At 45.5% G+C, this 20,139-nt stretch overlaps 1 protein-coding gene across 2 annotated transcripts in view; it reads left to right on the top strand.

Moving 5' to 3' along the window:
• The window catches only part of STAC (SH3 and cysteine rich domain), a 114,922-nt gene that overhangs the window by 52,307 nt on the left and 42,476 nt on the right, over window positions 1–20,139 (top strand). For both annotated transcript variants that reach the window (XM_052646396.1, XM_052646405.1), the window contains exons 3-5: window positions 16,494–16,594; window positions 18,142–18,223; window positions 19,343–19,458. In XM_052646396.1, the coding sequence (XP_052502356.1) occupies window positions 16,494–16,594; window positions 18,142–18,223; window positions 19,343–19,458 (299 nt within the window). The remainder of the gene's footprint in view (window positions 1–16,493; window positions 16,595–18,141; window positions 18,224–19,342; window positions 19,459–20,139) is intronic.

Below are 20,139 nucleotides of genomic sequence, written 5' to 3'. Positions count from 1 at the left end.
TGCCGTCTATGGGGGTCGCACAGAGTCAGACATGACTGAAGCGACTTAGCAGCAGCAGCAGTATTTACCACCAGCTCTATTCTTACATAATGTCTCCATTCTTCACTCTTATTTTTGTGTCTCACTTGTTCAGTAATATTTTCCCAGAGGATATGAGTACCAAAGGCATAAGGGAGGTCATTGCCATGGGCCCCCTTGCTTAGCTGATAAACCTCTCGCAGGATGGAGCAGAATGGTGAGCAGAGTCCAATCTAGGAATTCTCATGGCTTCCACTTAATGTCCCTCAGGCTGTTCTGCAGCTCTTTCCTCTGTCCAGTCTGCTCTCACTGATACTGTTTGCACAGTCTCCTCTTTTACTTTAGTACACGAAATCCAAAGATCTTAGAACTTCTACTTTATGATAGTAACTAAATCATCTGTACCATCAGCTTTGACCCTCACTTCTCCTAATAAGGATTTTGATTATGAAAGTTGTTTGCTCTCCTATATTTCCTATGCATTCTTTCAGGGTTTTTTATTCCGTCTTTTGACTCTTTTATCATAGTATCTGATTCTCTTGTATTTTACTGTCAGCTAAAAGTTGATGCTGTCTACAATTGTTTTCTGTTTAGTATAATATAATCCTTAATGAATGCTGTCACATAGACAAGGTGAATGGCCGATGGCACTGTGCGTACTCCTGAGGGCAGGGTGCTTCTCTGTGATGCGCCATGTTTGCTGTGGCAACCTTGGCGCTAAGCCTGGCACCCAGCCTGTAACAGGTGTTCAATGTGAATTTGTTGAGTGAATGAATAGATAAATGGATGATCAGCCATTGATAACTATTATCATCAGAATTATGATTATTTTTATTGCACACAAAAATGTTCACCATTAAAAAGATAGAACTATGGGTAATCTCAATAGCTATAGATCCATCAAACATTGAGCACCAACTGTGTACCAGCCCAGTGCTGATGTCTGACACCTTCATAAGTTCGAGTGAGGAGACCGGGAGGTACCAAAGGAAAAGGGACTGGAATTATGTAGAAACTGGAAGAAGTGAGGAGAAGCCCTGGACTCTTCCTGCTGAAGACCTACTGGTCTCTTTCCGTGCAGATCCTGCAGTGTCCACTGGGCAGGGTGGGTTTAACAGGCCCCGTGATGCCTGCCTGCCAGGGCCATCCCACCCTCTCACTCCCATCCAGGGGCATCAGACTGGGATGTCCTAAAGCCACATCACCGATGGGAGAACATCTGAATCCTGTCGGGGGGACCAGTTTGGGGAAGTCAGGACCCAAAGAAACTGCTGGAGTTTGGGTCATGTCAGTGCTGTTGGCCATACTTCCACATCTGTGTCTGAAATTGTTTTTCTAAAGGTACACGTGTTGTGACATTGGGATGCCATGGACACTGCCTCCCACGCTGTCCTTAGGCATCTCATGATCATTAAAAAAGGGGCATGTGGTGATGAATCTTTATATGCATAAAAATTCCCCGAGTTGCCAGGCACTGCTGCTATCCTCTCAGCATAAGAGAGAAAATGCAGGACTTCATTTCTGTCAACTGTTCATTTTACTGGTAATTGGCCAAAGTCTTAAATGGTCAAATTTGGGAGGAAAATGTGAAAAAAGAAAGGTAGCCAGAGGAGAGAGGCTGTCCCTCTTAAATCATCCAACATGATGTTTGCAAGTGTTTTGGTGAGTTCTAGAATTGCGACATTGAGGTGATTTTCAGAGAAATAATTTTGTTGTGCCCCAAAGAAGAGCTCTGCACTTCAAGAGCCCTTCAAGATCATATCTTAGTGGAAAGAAATGACAACACAGGAGAGTGTTTTCAGTGCATAAATAACTGGCTTGATGGGGGAGAATGCTAATTCAAAGTGGTCTTTTATTATATTTTTAGTTATGCCCTTCAGGTCCAGGTCACCAGCTAGATGCTATGTAGTAATATCATAACCAACAGATTCTGAATATATATACTTCCATGTCCTCTTGAGACCTTCTGGGCTTCATTTATTTTCTCCTTGTCCCACCTGCCAAGAAACTAAAAAGCTGCCTAAGGCAGAGGAAAGGAGAGAAATTAGTCAAGGTGGAGTTGAGACAGAAAGTAGACAGTGCATTCTGGATACACTTTAAGCATTTTCTAAACTTGCAGCTGCAAAGCTTTTTCCTTACTGTGATGTTGCTGATTTATGCTTTCCTGCTTGAAGTTAAGACCAAGCCATGACAGACAAATGTAGAAAGGGCCCATGATTAATTCTGTGTTTGGAAGCTAGGGATCTCCGGGGACAGGCCATCTCCTGTTAACAGACGTGGGGCAGAGACCTGTTGGAAGATGTGTGTAGGGCAGGGAATGCTCCACTGACCTACTTTAGAAAGGTCCCTTTGCTTGCACAGCCACAGGGATATCACATAAATGACAGAACTGGGCCAGCAGTGAAAGAAAATAGGACAGCCCTTTGTGTGTGTCTGGGGCTCAAAGCATCTGGCAGGTGTGTATGTGTGTGTGTCTGTCTGTGTCTGTGGGAGACACCTACACACTGCCTTCCCTGGTGGTTCAGAATCTGCCTGCCATGCAGGAGACCCAGGTTCAATCCCTGGGTGGAAAGATTCTCTAGAGAAGGGAATGGCAACCCACTCTAGCAATCTTACCTGGAGAATTCCATGGACAGAGGAGCCTGGCAGGCTACAGTCCATGGGTCAAAAAGAGTCAGACACAACTGAGTGACTAACACTTTCTTACACTTTTCTTATGCACTGTGATGCAGACACTGGTTGCTGAACAGGAAAAAACAAAGCATAGATTATTCTATCATGTGCTAAGCTTACCTGGAAAGAAAATCCAGAAGCTTATAGCTGCCCTGTATTCCTTGCCCCAACAGTGTGACAACAGGCAAGCACAGGAGTACACATATACCTGTGTGCTTGTGTGCACACCACACACACACTTCACCTCCAGTCAGGGAAATGCGTGTTTCCATTAACATGGCAAGAACATGGTTTCAAGAGTTGACATCTGCTTCATTCTGATCCCTTACAGTCTAATATCCAAGCACCAAAAGGCCATAAAGATAAGTGACAAGAATGACTAGCTGTAACTAGAGACAGTAAACCAGCTGGACTTTGACCCAGAAGGACTCTATCCCTTTGGGTGAGATCACCCTGACAGCCCTCTTTGGGAAGATTTCACGGAATGTTTTCTGAGCATCCATTTTCTCATTTTAAAAATAGAAATACCTCTCTGACAGATGTGGCATAGAGATTCAATGAGACAGTGCCCAAAACAGTGATGCTCAGTTAACAGACAGTGAGATCCGGGGATCCCTGCTTTCCTGTCCTGCCATCCTGAAGGCATGTGTTGCTGCTGGCCAGCCTCCCTCCCAGGCTCCGGTCTCTCACTTCGGCTACCAGAACTCTGCTGCCCAGATGCCATGTGGATGAGGAAACGCCTACATCTTCCCACAGCACTGCCTGCCCCCATAAAACCTGCTGCTTTACTGCTGGCCTCTTCTGCTGGGGCTCATAGCACCCAGGACCTCAAGGCCACCTTTGATTCCTCCCAACCCCTTTCTCTAGAAACCCTCCCCTTGAGCGGAACACTGTCAGTTCTCCTTCTGTGACTTTTCCATGGCCAGGTCCTTCCTCTGTTCCCGCTGCTCCTGTCCCAGTCCAGGCTTCAGCACACTTCACCTGAACTGTCTCAAGAACTTCCTAAACTGTGTTCTCTTATCCATTTCTACCACCTCATCCCCTTTACACTGCTGCCAACCCTCTTCTGAAAGCAAACTGCCTTCGAATTCCTGCTTTTCTTAGGAATGCTTGCCCTACCTGGTTGCCCAAAGAATTGTGCTCAAGCTCCTTAGCTTGATGCTTACTCTGAAACCTCCAGTAGCTGACAGAGGCAAAGAAATAAGGGCTCTGTACCATCAGATTTGTAGAAGTGAAACTTTGTCCACTGCCCTGACAGTCATCATCACTGGCACTAGTGAACACCTGCAAGTGGATCATTGCAAGCAGATTCAAAACACAGAGCTTGCAGACAGATCCAGCAGAGAGGCACAACGGTGCAGAGAGGTCAGGGTGGGTGTTTGCATTCTGCTCTGTGTTTGGTAGATCAGATGACCTTGGACAATTAATTTACCTTCCCTCAATCCCAATGTCTTTTTTAAAAAATTTTATTGAAATGCAGTTGATTTACAGTCTTACGTTAGTTTCAGCTGTACAGCAAAGTGATTTAGTCATATACATAAATATATATTCTCTTTTTACATTCTATTCTATTATAGACCATTATAAGATATTGAGTATAGCTCCTTGTGTTATACAGTAGATCCTTGTGGTTTATCTATTTTATATATAGTGGTGGGTGTATATTTTAATTCCAAACTCCTAGTTTATCCCTGCCGTGGCTCCTCTTCGGTAACTATAAATTTGTTTTCTGTGTTTCTGAGTCTATTTCTGTTTTGTGAATAAGTTCATTTGTGTCAGCTTTTGGATTTCACTTATAACCCATGTCGTATGGTATTTGTCTTTCTCCATCTGGCTCTCTTCACTTAGTATGGTCGTCTCTAGGCCTATCCATGTTGCTGCAAATGGCTCTGTTTCATTCTGTACTATGGCTGAGCGATAGTCCATCGTCTATACGTACCACATCTTCTTTATCCATTTACCTGTTGATGGACACTTGGCTTGCTTTCATGTCCTGGCCATTGTAAATAGTGCTGCAGTGAATACTGGGATGTATGTGTCATTTTGAATTGTTTTTCTCTGGACATATGGCCAGGAGTGGGATCACTCAATCATAGGGGAGCTCTATTTTTAGTTTTTAAAGGAACCTCCATTCTGTTCTCCACAGTGACTGTACCAATTTACATTTCCATCACCCGTGTAGGAGGGTTCCTTTTTCTGCATGTCATCTCTGGCATTTATTATTTGTAGATTTTTTTATGATAGCCACTCTGGCCAGTGTGAGATGATACCTCATTGTGGTTTCTTTAATATTTATTTATTTATTTAGTCTTAGTTGTGGCATACTGGGATCTTTTAGTTACAGCATGAGAACTCTTAGTTGTAGCAATGGGGATCCAGTTCCCTGACCAAAGATTGAATCTGGGCCCCCTGCATTGAGAGTGCCGAATCTTAACCATTGGACCGTGAAGGAAGTTCCCTCATTGTAGTTTTGATTTGCATTTCTCAGTTAGCACTATTGAGGATCTTTTAATCCCAGCATCTTACAAATGAGATTAAAAATAACAATACCTGCTTCATAGAATTTACTGATAAATTGATACAAGTGAATGTTCTTTGTGGAGTATAAAACTCAAAAATTATTCACACTGAAAACAGATTGATTATATTCTTTGCAGCCAAAGATGAAGAAGCTCTATACAGTCAGCAAAAACAAAACCAAGAGCTGACTGTGGCTCAGATCATGAACTCCTTATTGCCAAATTCAGACTTAAATTGAAAAAGTAGGGAAAACCACTAGACCACTCAGGTATGACCTAAATCAAATTCCTTATGATTATACAGTAAGAAGTGAGAAATAGATTTAAAGGCCTAGATCTGATAGACAGAGTACCTGATGAACTATGGAATGAGGTTCGTGACATTGTACAGGAGACAGGGATCAAGACCATCCCCATGGAAAAGAAATGCAAAAAAGCAAAATGGCTGCCTGGGGAGACCTTACAAATAGCTGTAAAAGAAGAGAAGCGAAAAGCAAAGGAGAAAAGGAAAGATAAAATCATCTGAATGCAGAGTTCCAAAGAATAGCAAGGAGAGATAAGAAAGCCTTCCTCAGTGATCAATGCAAAGAAATAGAGGAAAACAACAGAATGGGAAAGATTAGAGATCTCTTCAAGAAAATTAGAGATACCAAGGGAACATTTCATGCAAAGATGGGCTTGATAAAGGACAGAAATGGTATGGACCTAACAGAAGCAGAAGATATTAAGAAGAGGTGGCAAGAATACACAGAAGAACTGTGCAAAAAAGATCTTCACAACCAAGATAATCACAAAGGTGTGATCACTCACCTAGAGCCAGACATCCTGGAATGTGAAGTCAAGTGGGCCTTAGAAAGCATCACTATGAACAAAGCTAGTGGAGGTGATGGAATTCCAGTTGAGCTATTTCAAATCCTAGAAGACGATGCTGTGAAAGTGCTGTACTCAACATGCCAGCAAATTTGGAAAACTCAGCAGTGGCCACAGGACTGGAAAAGGTCAGTTTTCATTCCAATCCCAAAGAAAGGCAATGCCAAAGAATGCTCAAACTACTGCACAATTGCACTTATCTCACATGCTAGTAAAGTAATGCTCAAAATTCTCCAAGCCAGGATATGTGAACCGTGAACTCCCTGACGTTCAAGCTGGTTTTAGAAAAGGCAGAGGAACCAGGGATCAAATTGCCAACATCCACTGGATCATGGAAAAAGGAAGAGTTCCAGAAAAACATCTATTTCTGCTTTATTGATTATGCCAAAGCCTTTGACTGTGTGGATCACAAGAAAATGTGGAAAATTCTGAAAAAGATGGGAATACCAGACCACCTGACCTGCCTCTTGAGAAACCTGTATGTAGGCCAGGAAGCAACAGTTAGAACTGGACGTGAAACAACAGACTGGTTCCAAATAGGAAAAGGAGTACGTCAAGGCTGTATACTGTCACCCTGCTTATTTAACTTCTATGCAGAATACATCATGAGAAACGCTGGGCCGGAAGAAGCACAAGCTGGAATCAAGATTGCCGGGAGGAATATCAATAACCTCAGATGTGCAGATGACACCACCCTTAAGGCAGAAAGTGAAGAGGAACTAAAAAGCCTCTTGATGAAAGTGAAAGAGGAGAGTGAAAAAGTTGGCTTAAAACGAAGATCATGGCATCCGGTCCCATCACGTCATAGGAAATAGATGGGGAAACAGTGGAAACAGTATCAGACTTTATTTTGGGGGGCTCCAAAATCACTGCAGATGGTGATTGCAGCCATGAAATTAAAAGATGCTTACTCCTTGGAAGGAAAGTTATGACCAACCTAGATAGCATATTAAAAAGCAGAGATCCGTCTAGTCAAGGCTATGGTTTTTCCAGTGGCCATGTATGGATGTGAGAGTTGGACTGTGAAGAAAGCTGAGTGCTGAAGAATTGATGCTTTTGAACTGTGGTGTTGGAGAAGACTCTTGAGAGTCCCTTGGACTGCAAGGAGATCCAACCAGTCCATTCTAAAGGAGATCAGTCCTGGGTTTTCTTTGGAAGGAGTGATGCTAAAGCTGAAACTCCAATACTTTGGCCACCTCATGTGAAGAGTTGACTCATTGGAAAAGCCTCTGATGCTGGGAGAGATTGGGGCCAGAAGGAGAAGGGGATGACAGAGGATGAGATGGCTGGATGGCATCACCAACTCGATGGACATGAGTTTGGGTGAATTCCGGGAGTTGGTAATGGACAGAGAGGCCTGGCGTGCTGTGATTGATGGGGTTGCAAAGAGTTGGACACGACTGAGTGACTGAACTGAACTGAACTGATGGTTAGATATATCTGTTTGTATGAACAGTTGAGCTTAATAGCAGGCACCTTGGGGATGGAGAGAAGTGGTTTAGCAGAGATTAGCCAATCCATTCTTGGGAAAACTTTCACTTTCACTTTTCACTTTCATGCATTGGAGAAGGAAATGGCAACCCACTCCAGTATTCTTGCCTGGAGAATCCCAGGGACGGGGGAACCTGGTGGGTTGCCATCTATGGGGTTGCAAAGAGTCTGACATGACTGAATTGACTTAGCAGCAGCACCAGCAAGCTAAAAGAACAATTCTGAAGAAAGCCAACAAGACTGTGAAATCTGCAGACCTCAGAGAAGAGAAGGAGAAGACAGGAGCAGAGATCATTTATACCGAGCTCAAGGGTGTTCAAGACAGTCATGAGAAAGTGATCATTAGGGCCTCAAAACTTCAAGCCACACACATGTAACAGAATGAAAGTTTGCTGGCCATGGTGTTAGGCCATGAACCGATGACCTGGAGGGCAAAGGCTATGGACTCAAAACAAAAAGCCCTGAACCAACCCAACTCCCGTTGCTATTTTTGAAGCTCAGTGCGGGTGAGGGCCAGGAGAAGTGGGGAGAGATTTTCCACTAGCAGTCAGGAACCGAAATAGGAAAGATCAACAGAGGCATTTATAAACAACGAATGCCATTAATTTTTTTTAAGCTAGGAAGGAGTTGGAAAAGTAATGTGTCAGGGAGTGGGGAATATAGTCTTCAGGGAAAGGTGGCCCAGGGGTCTTTATATCTTTAATGATCCTTCCTGCTTGCTTAATGTTATTTCAAGTCACTGGTGAATGACTATATTAGTGAATTTCCTGGAAAACTTGGAAACCATCTTGTTCAGTTGAACTCATGGTAGGGGAGAGAGAGCATGGGTTATTTTTAATCAAGGTCTCATGATTAGAGTTCGACTGTGATGGGAAAAATTTCCTGCTTTTCCTCCCTTATCAGAAAACTTTCTAACTATTGAGTGATACCCAAAGTTTGGGGGCAATTTAAGCTATACTGCCCTAATGCCAAAGCTCCAACTCTTTCAACTATACCACCCTAGGAGGACAGGTCCAGGTACTTGTCAGCAACTGCTTTGAGGAGGGTTTGAAGAGCCAGTGGTAGAGGTGGAAAGCATGATTTCCCAGAATTGACTTTCAGCCCTCTTCCTAGGTCAGGCAAGCATCAGGTGAAACAGTATCTGGCCTGGATTGTAGGTCCCGGAAGCTTGGAGAGTTCTAGGTCCCAGCAAACCAGGATGCAGTCACACTGGAATATTGGCATGAAAAGCAAGCCAGCCAGGTGAAGCCCAGGCAGTAAAGATGTGCAGGCAACTAGAACCAGACAGTTACACAAACCCCCAGGGACCGGGGGCCACAGAAGGAGCCTCACTCCTTCCATAACATGATTGGTGGAGCCTCAGCGTTTTCTCAGCCTGGGTGCTTCTCTGGCCCCGATCTGCAAAGGCTGATCATTCCTCGCGGGCAGTAGTCTTCTTTGTGCCAAGCCCTCTCCTGGCCACAGGAGTTCTAGAGGTGGATACTCCTTATCAAGGGCCCCTTGTGAAAGGTACCTGGCAACGATGAGAGCACAGAGGAGAGTGCGGGTCCTGAGACAGCGGAAGCAGGGAAAATGTGTGTGCAGGAGGCTTTGAAAAATCCTTAGAAGGGCTTCAAGAAAATGAGACGCTGTTTAGCAATTGAACAAGAAAGGCAGAGGAGGCGTGTGAGCAACCCTCGAGTGCCGTGATCTGGCCACACTTGCCAGGAGCCACAAATGATCTGGTAAAACTGAGGAGGAGATCAAGGTGGAGCCTGTTGAAAATGAAGCAAAGAGAATCAGCAGGGGTCCCATCACGGAGGGGATCCTAAGGAATTCTGTTTCATTTCTTGTTTTAGTGTTTATTCAAAGGCAAATGGCCCGTGAATAATGCTAGCTGCATTATAGTACCGGCTTTTATTACCCAGCAGAGGTTTGGTTGCCACCTTTACTTTAAAAATACTGACTCTGTCATCTTTACTACTGTTTGCGCAGTCCCTAGCCCTTAAATGCCTCTGATCGGCCCAGGCACTGAAAACTCACCCACGGCTTTTGCTCTCCTGTCTCCGGCTCAGAGGCCGTTCTGTGATCCAGGCTTCTGGTCCTCAGAGACTGCAGATTTGATGCCGGCAGTCTCCTGCTTGCTTGCCTTCTCCTCTCCTACCCCTGGCCTGTCCTGCCCAAGGCTGAGGGGAGTCCAGTGGCTAAACTGATAGGAACAGGGGCCTGGAACATCTCTGAACTATCTCATCTATATTTACCTTTGAATCTTTTATACATATTGTATGTAATCCAAGAAATATTAATGTATCTTTTTCTAGATACTCATAGATATATAATATATGTTTCTATATTCTGGTTTTTTTTCCCACAAATCACAGCATCTTTCTATTTTTAATATTTATTTATTTTTACTTATTTTGGCTGCTTCAGGTCTTTTGTTACGATGCGCACTCTCTAATTATGGCACTCAGGGTCAGTAGCTGCAGCAAACAGGCTGAGTTGCGCTGCAGCATGAGGGGTCTTAGTTTCCTGACCAGGGATCAAACTCACATCCCCTGCATTGCAAGATAAATTCTTAACCACTGGACCACTAGGGAAGTCCCATAAAGTATCTTTCCTAATGTCTAATTTATATTAATTTTTTCAAATAAATTATAGAAGTGTTTCTATGGTTGTACAGTCTGGAAGCAAACTAATTATCGGTAACAATTATAACTATTGTTCACTGCTAAATTAAGTACTGACTATCCCTTGTGGCTCAGCTGGTAGAGAATCCGCCTGTAATGCAGGAGACAGGTTCGATTCCTGGGTTAGGAAGATGCCCTGGAGAAGGGAAAGGCTACCCGCTCCAGTATTCTGGCTTGGAGAATTCCATGGACTATAAAGTCCATGGGGTCGTAAAGAGTCGGACACGACTGAGCTACTTTCCCTTCCCTATGATTACATTTATTTTCTTATACCTTTCTTTTCTTACTCATTCTCCATATTATTTCTCTAGGTAAATGACCTCAGGGGCAACCACAGTTTTATCTTTAACTCTGATACTATTAATATATGAAATTCAACCAAGGGTTAAGCAGTGCCTCAATGGCAAAATCTTATCAAAATGAGCCTGGCCAATTGTTTCTTAGATGTCTGTAATCAATATCATTTCTTTTAAAAAGCCTGTCATCCACTGTAGTTATTTCAGTCATTTGCATTCAGAAAACCCCTCCAGTATTTTCTCCCAACATCTCTGTATGAACATGTTCATTCACTGGAGCTTCAGCACTTGGCTTTCCATGGACAGCTCACTTATCCATAGTGGCAAATGATACTAGGCTCATAACACAGCTCGGTGCCCAACAATTAATCAGTGTTTTACTTGTTTGCATCGATCCATTCCAAAATCCATCTTAAGATCATAGCTCACATTCTTAACAATTTTCAACTGTAACTCATAGAGCTATCTTAGATTTATCCTAGGAGTTCATATCCCAGGGAAGAACTGATGTGTTGGCCCCATATCCTCCCTGTGTCTCCATGTTCCAAGGACCACTTCATTCCAAGGGCCTGACCTGAGCCAGTTTCCAGCATCTTCAGCTTTTGCTTTTCGTTACAGTAGTATAGGAGACTAGTTTAAAGATAGTACTGAAAATACTACAATGGAAACTGTATCATCTTGCTTCTGAAAGGCAACCACTTTCATCTTCTTTAATAGTTGCTTCTGGCCTTTACGTCAATATCTCTAAATCCTGTGCTTCCAGTACTATTGATACTTATTGACAAACGTGTCTTGGCTTCCTGCTGTAGAGGATGAGGATGCAGCTCTCACCCTCCAACACGCCTGCCTATTCCTGTCCTTCTCGCTCTGTCCTCCTCATAAGGGTAATATCACAATCTTTGCTGCTCCCTTGCTCTCTCACCTTCCCAAGTGGTTATATCACAATTTGGTGTTAGCTGGCCATTTTATGCATTTTTATGGCTGCTACTAACTTCTCTTTTTGAAGTTTTTTAAACTATTTATTTATTTTGACTGTGCTGAGTCTTCTTTACTGCAGGGGCTTTTCTCTACCTGGAGGGAGCAGAGGCTCCTCTCTAGTTCCAGTGCTCAGGCTTCTCGCTGTGGCGACTTCTCTGGTTGCGGAGCACAGGCTTCAGAGTGCACGGGCTCAGTAGTTGTGGCTCATGGATTTAGATGCCCAGGGCATGTGGGATCTTCCCGGACTGGGGATCGAACCCATGTTCCCTGCATTGGCAGGAGGATCCTTAACCACTGGTTCCCTAGGGAAATCTGTGTTGCTGACATCTGATTCAAGTATTGTACTATTACATTTCTTTCCTTACACAGGTTTTATGTTGCCCCAAATTGAAAATTGCCTTTATCATTTCCTTGACTTTTCGTACACCTGTAATTGTTTTTTTATATGCCCCCATATACCTATCAAATGCCATATCTATTAAGATACCCAAATCTTTAAAAGCTCCATAAACATTTAAGTTTCATTTCCCCCCTAGCTTCATTTCATCTGTGGCTCCTGTTTAGGGCTATTACAGTGTTGTCCTGTGTGCACATCATTATCTCTCCTCTATGTGGCTCTTGTGTTGCACACTGAGTCTGATATTTTCCTCTCCCTTGATTTATTTCTTCATCTTTTTAAGGCATATTCTTTGCTGGTATTCTAAGAAAGAGTATGTGAAAGGTAAACAGTTTTAATTCCTTGAAAATCTGAATATGTGTTTATGCTGCCTTCATACTTGTTGGTAATTTGACTGGGTATAAAATTCTAGGTTGGGAATTATTTCCTCTCAGATATTTGAAATTCCACAGTTTTTAAAGCTCCATGATCTTCTAGTTTCCAAGTTGCTATTGAGAAATCCAATCTTCGTCTCTTCTGCTTAACTTCTTATGGTACCTCCAATTGCTATCTTCCAAATATATGTTGAACTTTCTTATACCCTTGCAACTCCTTCTGATAATCATATTATTTGGGGTCTATACCATCTTTTTTTCCTTGCTAATTTTAATGGAGTTTTGGTATGAGTAAGTAGGAAATTCCTGTGACTTGTCCACCAAGCTTACTCAAAATCCACTTATACTTTTATATTTTCAAGTATGTAAACCCATGTTATCCCCTTTGTATATATTATGATGCTGTTACTATTAGCAACCCTGATAGTAGTTAGTACTGTTTCCATTTGACGATAAGACAGCTAGGGCTCCAAGAATGTTAGTTTAAAGAGCCTGCATGAGAGATTAAAATTTAAAACCATACTTTTCCCACCCTATTGAGGCATAAGGGTCATGTTCAGTGATGCCTTTGTGATGGAGGTTGGTGGTAATAAAACAAGTTAGATCATAGCTTCTCCATATTTTGCTACAGTAAACTAATGCCACTGCTGGGAGGTAAATTATTCCTTTGAACTATTCTCTAAGTCACAGAATACAAGCTTTCCTCCTCAATCACTTTTGTTATTACACGGTAGGAACACCTAAAACCGAATAATTGCTAGTGGTCTGACTCAATACAGTGGAGTGTGTTAGAACAAACAAGGAAAACTGAAATTACAGTGTTCAAGTCTGAAAGAAAACATACCTTAATATATAATGGCTCTATTTCAGAGTCCAGCACACAATGAAATAACTTTCCTCTTTGAAGCTTTTAGTTACATTCTCACATAAGGCACAAATAGCATTCTTCAATTTGAAAACAAAAATTAAGTTACTGCTTTCAAAGTCCAGTCTTTTGAAGGCACTGTAGCCTTTCAACTAAGTGCTTATTGTCAAAGTGAAGAAGAGACTGTCCAACTAGTATTTATGAACAAACACACATATCCAGTAATTTGTGGTGCATTTATGTGTCACTTCAACTTTCTGTGTTTGTAATAGCAGACACTCTTTTGTCCAATGTGCCTTCAGGATAGGATTTTCAGGTAATAGCTGCTGAAGAGTTTCTAGGACTTTGTCCTGTCAAGGGTTTTCTTGCTGCTTTTGTTGGCTGAACGTCGGGTTCTCATAGCTCCTTATTTTGTCATTTCATTCTCCCCAAGTGTGCTAGTGGTAAAGAGCCTGCATGCCAGTGCAGGAGACATGAGAGATGCGGGTTCCATCCCTGGGTCAGGAAGATCCCCTGGAGAAGAGCAGGGCAACCCACTCCAGTATTCTTGCCTGGGAAATCCATGGACAGAGCAGTCACATGGGGTCACAAAGAGTCAGACACGACTGAAGCTACTTACCGCATCCCCAAGTGCATCCTCCTGTCAGTGAAACAATCGAGTAAAAGAAGGAAATGTTTGGATCCAGTCCAGAAAGAGTGAAATGAGGCAGGACTTCCTCGGACCGGAGGCAAGTCACTCTACTGCTTGGAGCCTCAGGCTTCTCACCTGTGAAATAGATGCTCTCCAAATCCTCTTTCAGCTCTTGAATGCTGTTCTACAACATCAGTGAAAACACTCCAATTAATTATGTGGATCAGTCACTGCTGACTTCAGGACGCGTGTGACTGACAATAGAATAGAGTTTGTTCGTTAATTTCTTTGAGGTGTGCTTATTGGGCACCACACCCACAGCTGGTAGACAGAGGCAAATGGACAGACTCGGTCCTTAGCCTTGCTGAGCTCATAATTCAGATGGGAAAAAAAAAAAGATCTCAAGTAAGTAATAATTGTGATAGATACTGTGAAAGATGGCAACAGAGTGCCATGAAAAGACTAATGGGAAAAAATGTAATTTAGACAGGGAAAGGGGAGTGTTCTAAGACGCCTTCATTGAAGAAATGACAAGCCACCCTAAGGATGAGGAGCAGGGACGCGAGTGAGGAGGGACAGGCACAGCACTCCACGCACACAGGGCAGCATGTGTGAAGACTCCCGGAGATTCAAGAGCGTGTGCATTTAAGGAACTTGAAGAAGGCCAGGTAGCTGTACCCGGGTGAAGGTTCCCACCAAATCGTACAAAGTCTTGCCACCACGGTAAGCATTTGTATAACATCAGAAAGGCAGGAAGAACCTCCTGAGAGACAGTTAAGCAGGAGGAGTGGATTTGAGTACGTTTGTCTGGCCTTTCTACACACCAGGGAGGAACATAAAAGCAGGTAAAGACAGTTCAGTCAGGAATTAGTCCAGACAAGGGATGGTGGTGGTTTGGATGAGGAGGAGGAGATGGAGGTGGATCTTACGTATCTCGAGCTCTCCTCATTTGGACTGGAGCCTGCCAGGCTTCTCTGTCCATGGGATTCTCCAGGCAAGAATACTGGAATGGGTTGCCATGCCCTCCTCCAGGGGATCTTCCTGACTCAGGGATTAAACCCAGGTCTCCCGATTGCAGGCAGATTCTTTACCATCTGAGCCACCAGACCTGCCTGCCAGCTACGATATGCAGAGGGAGACCCATGCCCTCATGTGTCACGGTATATGGACATACTAATTCCTATTGAGGGAGGCCCTTTGCCTTTCTAGCTGGTCTTCGCAGGCAGCATTCAGCGTGATCCACAGCAGGTATTCACACATCCCTTTGCTGACAAGCTTCTAGGATGCAGGTCTCGCCTCTATGGCTGTGTCTCCTGGACAGGCTGCCAGGAGCACTGGTCACCCATATCTCTCACCTTTACACTCTCCCAAGGATGTGGCCACAGCCCTACATCCAAATCTCCTCCAAACCCCTCTCAGTAGGAGGAGACTGAGAAGAAAACACCACGTTCTTCTCATTATGTAGAGAAGGATCGTTTTAGGGATGAAACTCTTAATGCCCAAACAGTGCTCCCTCCAGTCTCCCACCTCCCTTCCTCTTTCCTGATAGGATTGAATTGCTCGGTCACTTAACTGTGAAGTGCATTTCAGCACCAAAGTTCTAAGGCCCGCCTGGAAGCCAAGCACCTATTTCCCTTTAATAAATCAGAGTCGGTCGCACCTGTTGTGCCGTCTGTATCCTCTGTCCTGGACTCAGTGGAGACACGACACAGCCCATTTTAACATCCCCTCCTTGTCTCCTTCTAGCCACTTTCTAAAACAACACATGAGCTCCACCGCCATCTTCCTGAAGCTGCCACATCCAGCGCGCCGGTCTGTCCTCCCTGTGCCGCTCCAGCACTGCTGCCATGGGCCTGGTGCAGCGACACAGTTCCCTGGGTGCCTCTCTCCTGTCCTCCCCTCCTCTGCCTTCTTCCTTCTCACCGTGCTATGGCACTCTGTCCCAGGACACTAAGTGACTCACTGCAGAGGTGGTTTAATTGCCACCCACTGCCCTTCCTCCTCCCCCAGGCCACCGCTGGTGTCTGGTCGAGCCCTCTCTCGCCCACCTCAGAGCCTCATCAGCCCTGATTTCACACAGACCACACTGTTCCCCTGTATTGGGCATTTTCCAGAGAGTTTGCCCACGAGTTCAGACTCTGTGATAGGAATTCAGGTAAATGGACAGAATGTCTGGACTTGGGCTACCTAGTGAGGTACATAAAAGAGCAGAAATGTGACCCATAGGAAGAGCCAAGACAGTGGGATTTGCGAGTTTGAACTGAATGAGAGATGAAAGCAGAGAAGATTGAGGTTTCCCGGAGAAATGAATAGGAAAGGAGTGGAGGGAAACCAGAGCTGATACTTTGCATAGAAAATAGGGAAGAAGGTAAAAGAATTTACCATAATATTTTGCCCATTTTGAAAGCTTTGTATAAGTCACAGGAAAGAATTCATACAAGTAGCTGGGAAAGTACCTTGTGTCCTAACCAAAAGTGAAAGTGGAAAGTAAAGTCTCTCAGTCATGTCCGACTCTTTGCAATCCCATGGACTGTAGCCTACCAGGCTCCTCTGTCCATGGGATTTTCCAGGCAATAGTACTGGAGTGGATTGTCATTTCCTTCTCCAGGGGATCTTCCCAACCCAGGGATTGAACCCGGGTCTCCCGCATTGTAGACAGACGCTTTACCGTGTGGCCCATGTCCTAACCAAAGCTCACCATATATCCAACAGGAACAAATGCTAAGCACGGACTGCGCTGCAAGGCCTGTAAGATGAGCATCCACCACAAGTGCATGGATGGCGTGGCACCCCAGCGGTGCATGGGCAAGCTGGTAAGGGCTCATGCCCAGAGTGTACCCTGGAACCCTGCTCAGAGCACTTGCCTGCCTGATGAAATCATGAAATCACTCCATTCAAACTTCTTCCTGGAAGCACCCTGAGAACTGGACCCCAGGAAGCATCCCCCACCCCACCCCAGATCTCTGGCTGGTCAGCCTGGCTTCCTAGTAGGATTGAGTAAGGAGGAGCTTTATCAACTGAAGAGGTGCAAGTTCTGTGTGTAGAAAAAACTCCGGGTCTTCAGTAAAGTGGACAGCTTGTCTCGGGTCAGGACTTTGTCAGTGTTAGCACCCAAGTCCCACACCCCGGGACTGTCCAGGTTTTGAAAGTAAAAGTCAAGCATCCCAGGAACCTCCTCAGTCCCAGTTTAATGGGCTGACAGCTCAGAGGATATCAAGAATGGGATGGAGATTAACCACCCCACAGAAGTGGAGTAGTAAAAATCTACACTACTATCATGGATCGTGACGGCCAAACCCAGAGAGGGAGCCTCGGCCTGGCCCGGGCTGGCTGATCGTCCCATCTCAGGAGTGGGCTTCCGTGCTGGTACTACACAATGATAGAAAGCCACCCAGAACACTTTTGAAAATATTTGATACTGGGGTGGTCAAAGAATTCTGTTACTAGAAGGGACCAAGAATGTCTGCCCTAGAGATACTTAGGTCATGATAGCTGATTCAGAAAAACTTAAGATCTGTCACACAGAATTCTGTTGTCCTCTACGGCTCCAGGGAAAGCACCTCGGATCAGTAGGTTCCACGTCTTAACAATCAGAGATAATGTCACTAAGGTCCTCCGTCCCAGGTTAGTGAGAGTTCCTGCCACCCACGTCCCCAGCAGTGTTCACCAGAGGAACGCTTGCCAGGAATGTTGGAGAGGATTCTGGGATTCTTGTAGGGGCAGGGCCCTGAAGTTCCCTTTTGACCCTGGGGTACAAAAATCAGGATTCTTAGAGTTCCTCTCTGTAAGTTCCTCTCTGTACTCTTGACTGGCAGTATCCTCTTCTCCAAAACCCCTGCCTCACTTGCTCCCCCCTCCTCCTCCTCCTCCCACAGTGATTCCCACAAGCCAGGGCAGAGACCATGGATGAGAGGTTAGGAAAACAGAACGGGATCTGGAACACACAGCTCATCAGACATACAAGGGACTTGAGGTCTCCCTGTGAGGTCCGCTTGCCCATGCCCAGGCCTTTGAATGAGTGTAATAAACCATATGGTGAGATACTGCACGAGGGTCCATTTGTATCCTAGGGGCTAATGAGCCCAGCGGAAAGCAGGCGGGAGCAGGCAGTGGGCAGAGGAGAGGCAGGACGGGAGGGCAGGGCTGGGGGCCTGCTTTCTGGAGGGAGTGAGCTTGCTTATTGACAGCTGTACCTCCCCGCCCCCACCAGGGAGAAATTACAGGCCATGTCAGCATCTTAAAGGGCAACAGGGAGGCGTCCCTAGAGAAACCAACTGGTTTCATTTTTAGAGTTCTCCAGTGGTTGTCTCCATCTCAGCAGTGACACTGAACGCTTTTCTTTCCCATTCTCTCTCTCCAGCCAAAGGGGTTTCGGCGTTACTACAGCTCCCCCTTGCTCATTCATGAACAGTTTGGATGCATTAAAGAAGTTATGCCCATTGGTGAGTTGAGACCTTGTTGGGTTGAGTGGGGTTGAGCAGCAACATCCACGCTGACGGCTGCTCTCCTCCAGGGTCCCAGGGCCACAGCAGCAGTGCAGGGGTGGCAGGGGCAGGGCTGAGTGCATTTATTTGGTGGATAACTGGGTTATGGTCATTTGTTTTGCTGGAGGGGAAGCTGAAGGTGGACCAAATTCCCCTGAAGTTTTTTTTCCTTTCCCTGATGAAACTTGAGAGACACCCAGGTCCCAAAGGCTGCTGACGTGCTGTGCCAGCTCTCAGCACCATGGCAGAGTGGAAGCAGGGTGAATCATGGCTTCCCCGAGACCTGGGTCAGAGCCCAGCTCCCCCACTGGCCAGCTGTGTATCTGAGCAAGTAACTCAGCCTGCTGGACCCTATACACTGAGAACAGCCCTGGCTGCTTTTCATAGTTCTTTGTATATGAAAATAAACAGAGATACATTATAAGACCAATGTGTGGAAGGAACTCACTGAATATCAGTTATTCTTTAACGAAGACAAATAATGTCTTACGGATATTTCTGGCTTGAACATATTCTTCAGCAGTATCTTTCAGTTTTCTTCTGTTTTCTTTCTTTCTGAAAATCTCTACATTTATGTTTGCCTTTTGGTGGAGGCAAGGGGAACAAGTTTTAACCTAGAAATTTACGAACTAGAAAGCTTTTAATTAGACATTCAGGAGGCCTAGTAATGTGACATTCTTTCCAAACGTTTGCCTCCTCCTGCCCGCTTTGTGTCACGAGATTTTGTACCTTGGCAAGCAGAGCCTTTCACTAGAGGAAATAAAGCCGGTCTCTGGGAAGAACCTTGGCATTGGAGCCCTGGCGATGGATAACAAAGAGGAGAGCCAGCCAGTCAGGGGACGTTCGGCTGAGTGCGGTGGAGCACACGTCATGTCATGGGGGGGGAGGTGCACATCCCCAAGGATACTTGACCACGGAAGCCTCACTTCCCCAGGGGTCTCCCAGGGGTGAGCGGGTCCGTTGTGCAGAACCTACTTCTGGCGTCGTTAACCCAGGAGGTGTGGTCGGTGGTTGGCTGTGTCCCCGACCGTGACTTGAGGAAACGCTGTCTCAGACGAGCTCTCTCTTCTGTCGCAGCCTGCGGCAATAAGGTGGACCCTGTGTATGAGACCCTCCGCTTCGGCACCTCGCTGGCCCAGAGGACGAAGAAGAGCAGCTCAGGCAGCGGCTCCGACTCGCCTCACAGAACCTCGGTGATTGCCTCCCCCCCCCTCGCGCAACCCGCCGTGGTCCCAGGCAGGGCAGACCTGGAGCAGCTCAGAGCGCCTCAGGAGGGGCGTCCGCGGGAGTCACGCAGCCTCCGGAGGGGCCTCCAAGTGCCTTGGGGCACTGAAGGGTAACTTCCTGTGGCAGGTCCCCGGAGATCCTCAGAGACCACACTGTTGGCCTCACCATCCTGACTCTGCCCCGTGTACCTCTCCCCCTCCCTCCATTAGACAGCGTATCTGCCAACAGGTAGAAAGGTTCAACCCAGACAAGGGGCAGAAGCTGGAATGTCCCAGCTGTGTCCAGTTCTCCTTCCAGCGACGTCCCAGTTCAAGAATACAGCCCTTTTTCACATGTCCTCAGTCCTTTCTCTTTAAGGCAAGATCCACCCTTTGATTTCTTTTGCACAAACACTGCCCTCCCCGGAGGCATGGGGTGTTTGCCTCCATGGGACACATCACCATCCCCCCAGCCCCTCTCCCACGCTTAGTAGTATAGTAGTGAAGTCACTCAGTCGTGTCTGACCCTTTGTGACCCCACAGACTGTAGCCCTCCAGTCTCCTCTGTCCATGGAATTCTCCAGGCAAGAATACTGGAGTGAGTTGCCATGCCCTTCTCCAGGGGATCTTCCCCACCCAGGGGTTGAATTGCAGGCAGATTCTTTACTA

Source organism: Budorcas taxicolor, chromosome 1 (genome assembly GCF_023091745.1).
Source record: "Budorcas taxicolor isolate Tak-1 chromosome 1, Takin1.1, whole genome shotgun sequence".
NCBI lineage: Eukaryota > Metazoa > Chordata > Mammalia > Artiodactyla > Bovidae > Budorcas > Budorcas taxicolor.
The sequence above is the reverse complement of the archived record's forward strand: the minus strand, read 5'-3'. Positions and strand labels throughout refer to the sequence as shown.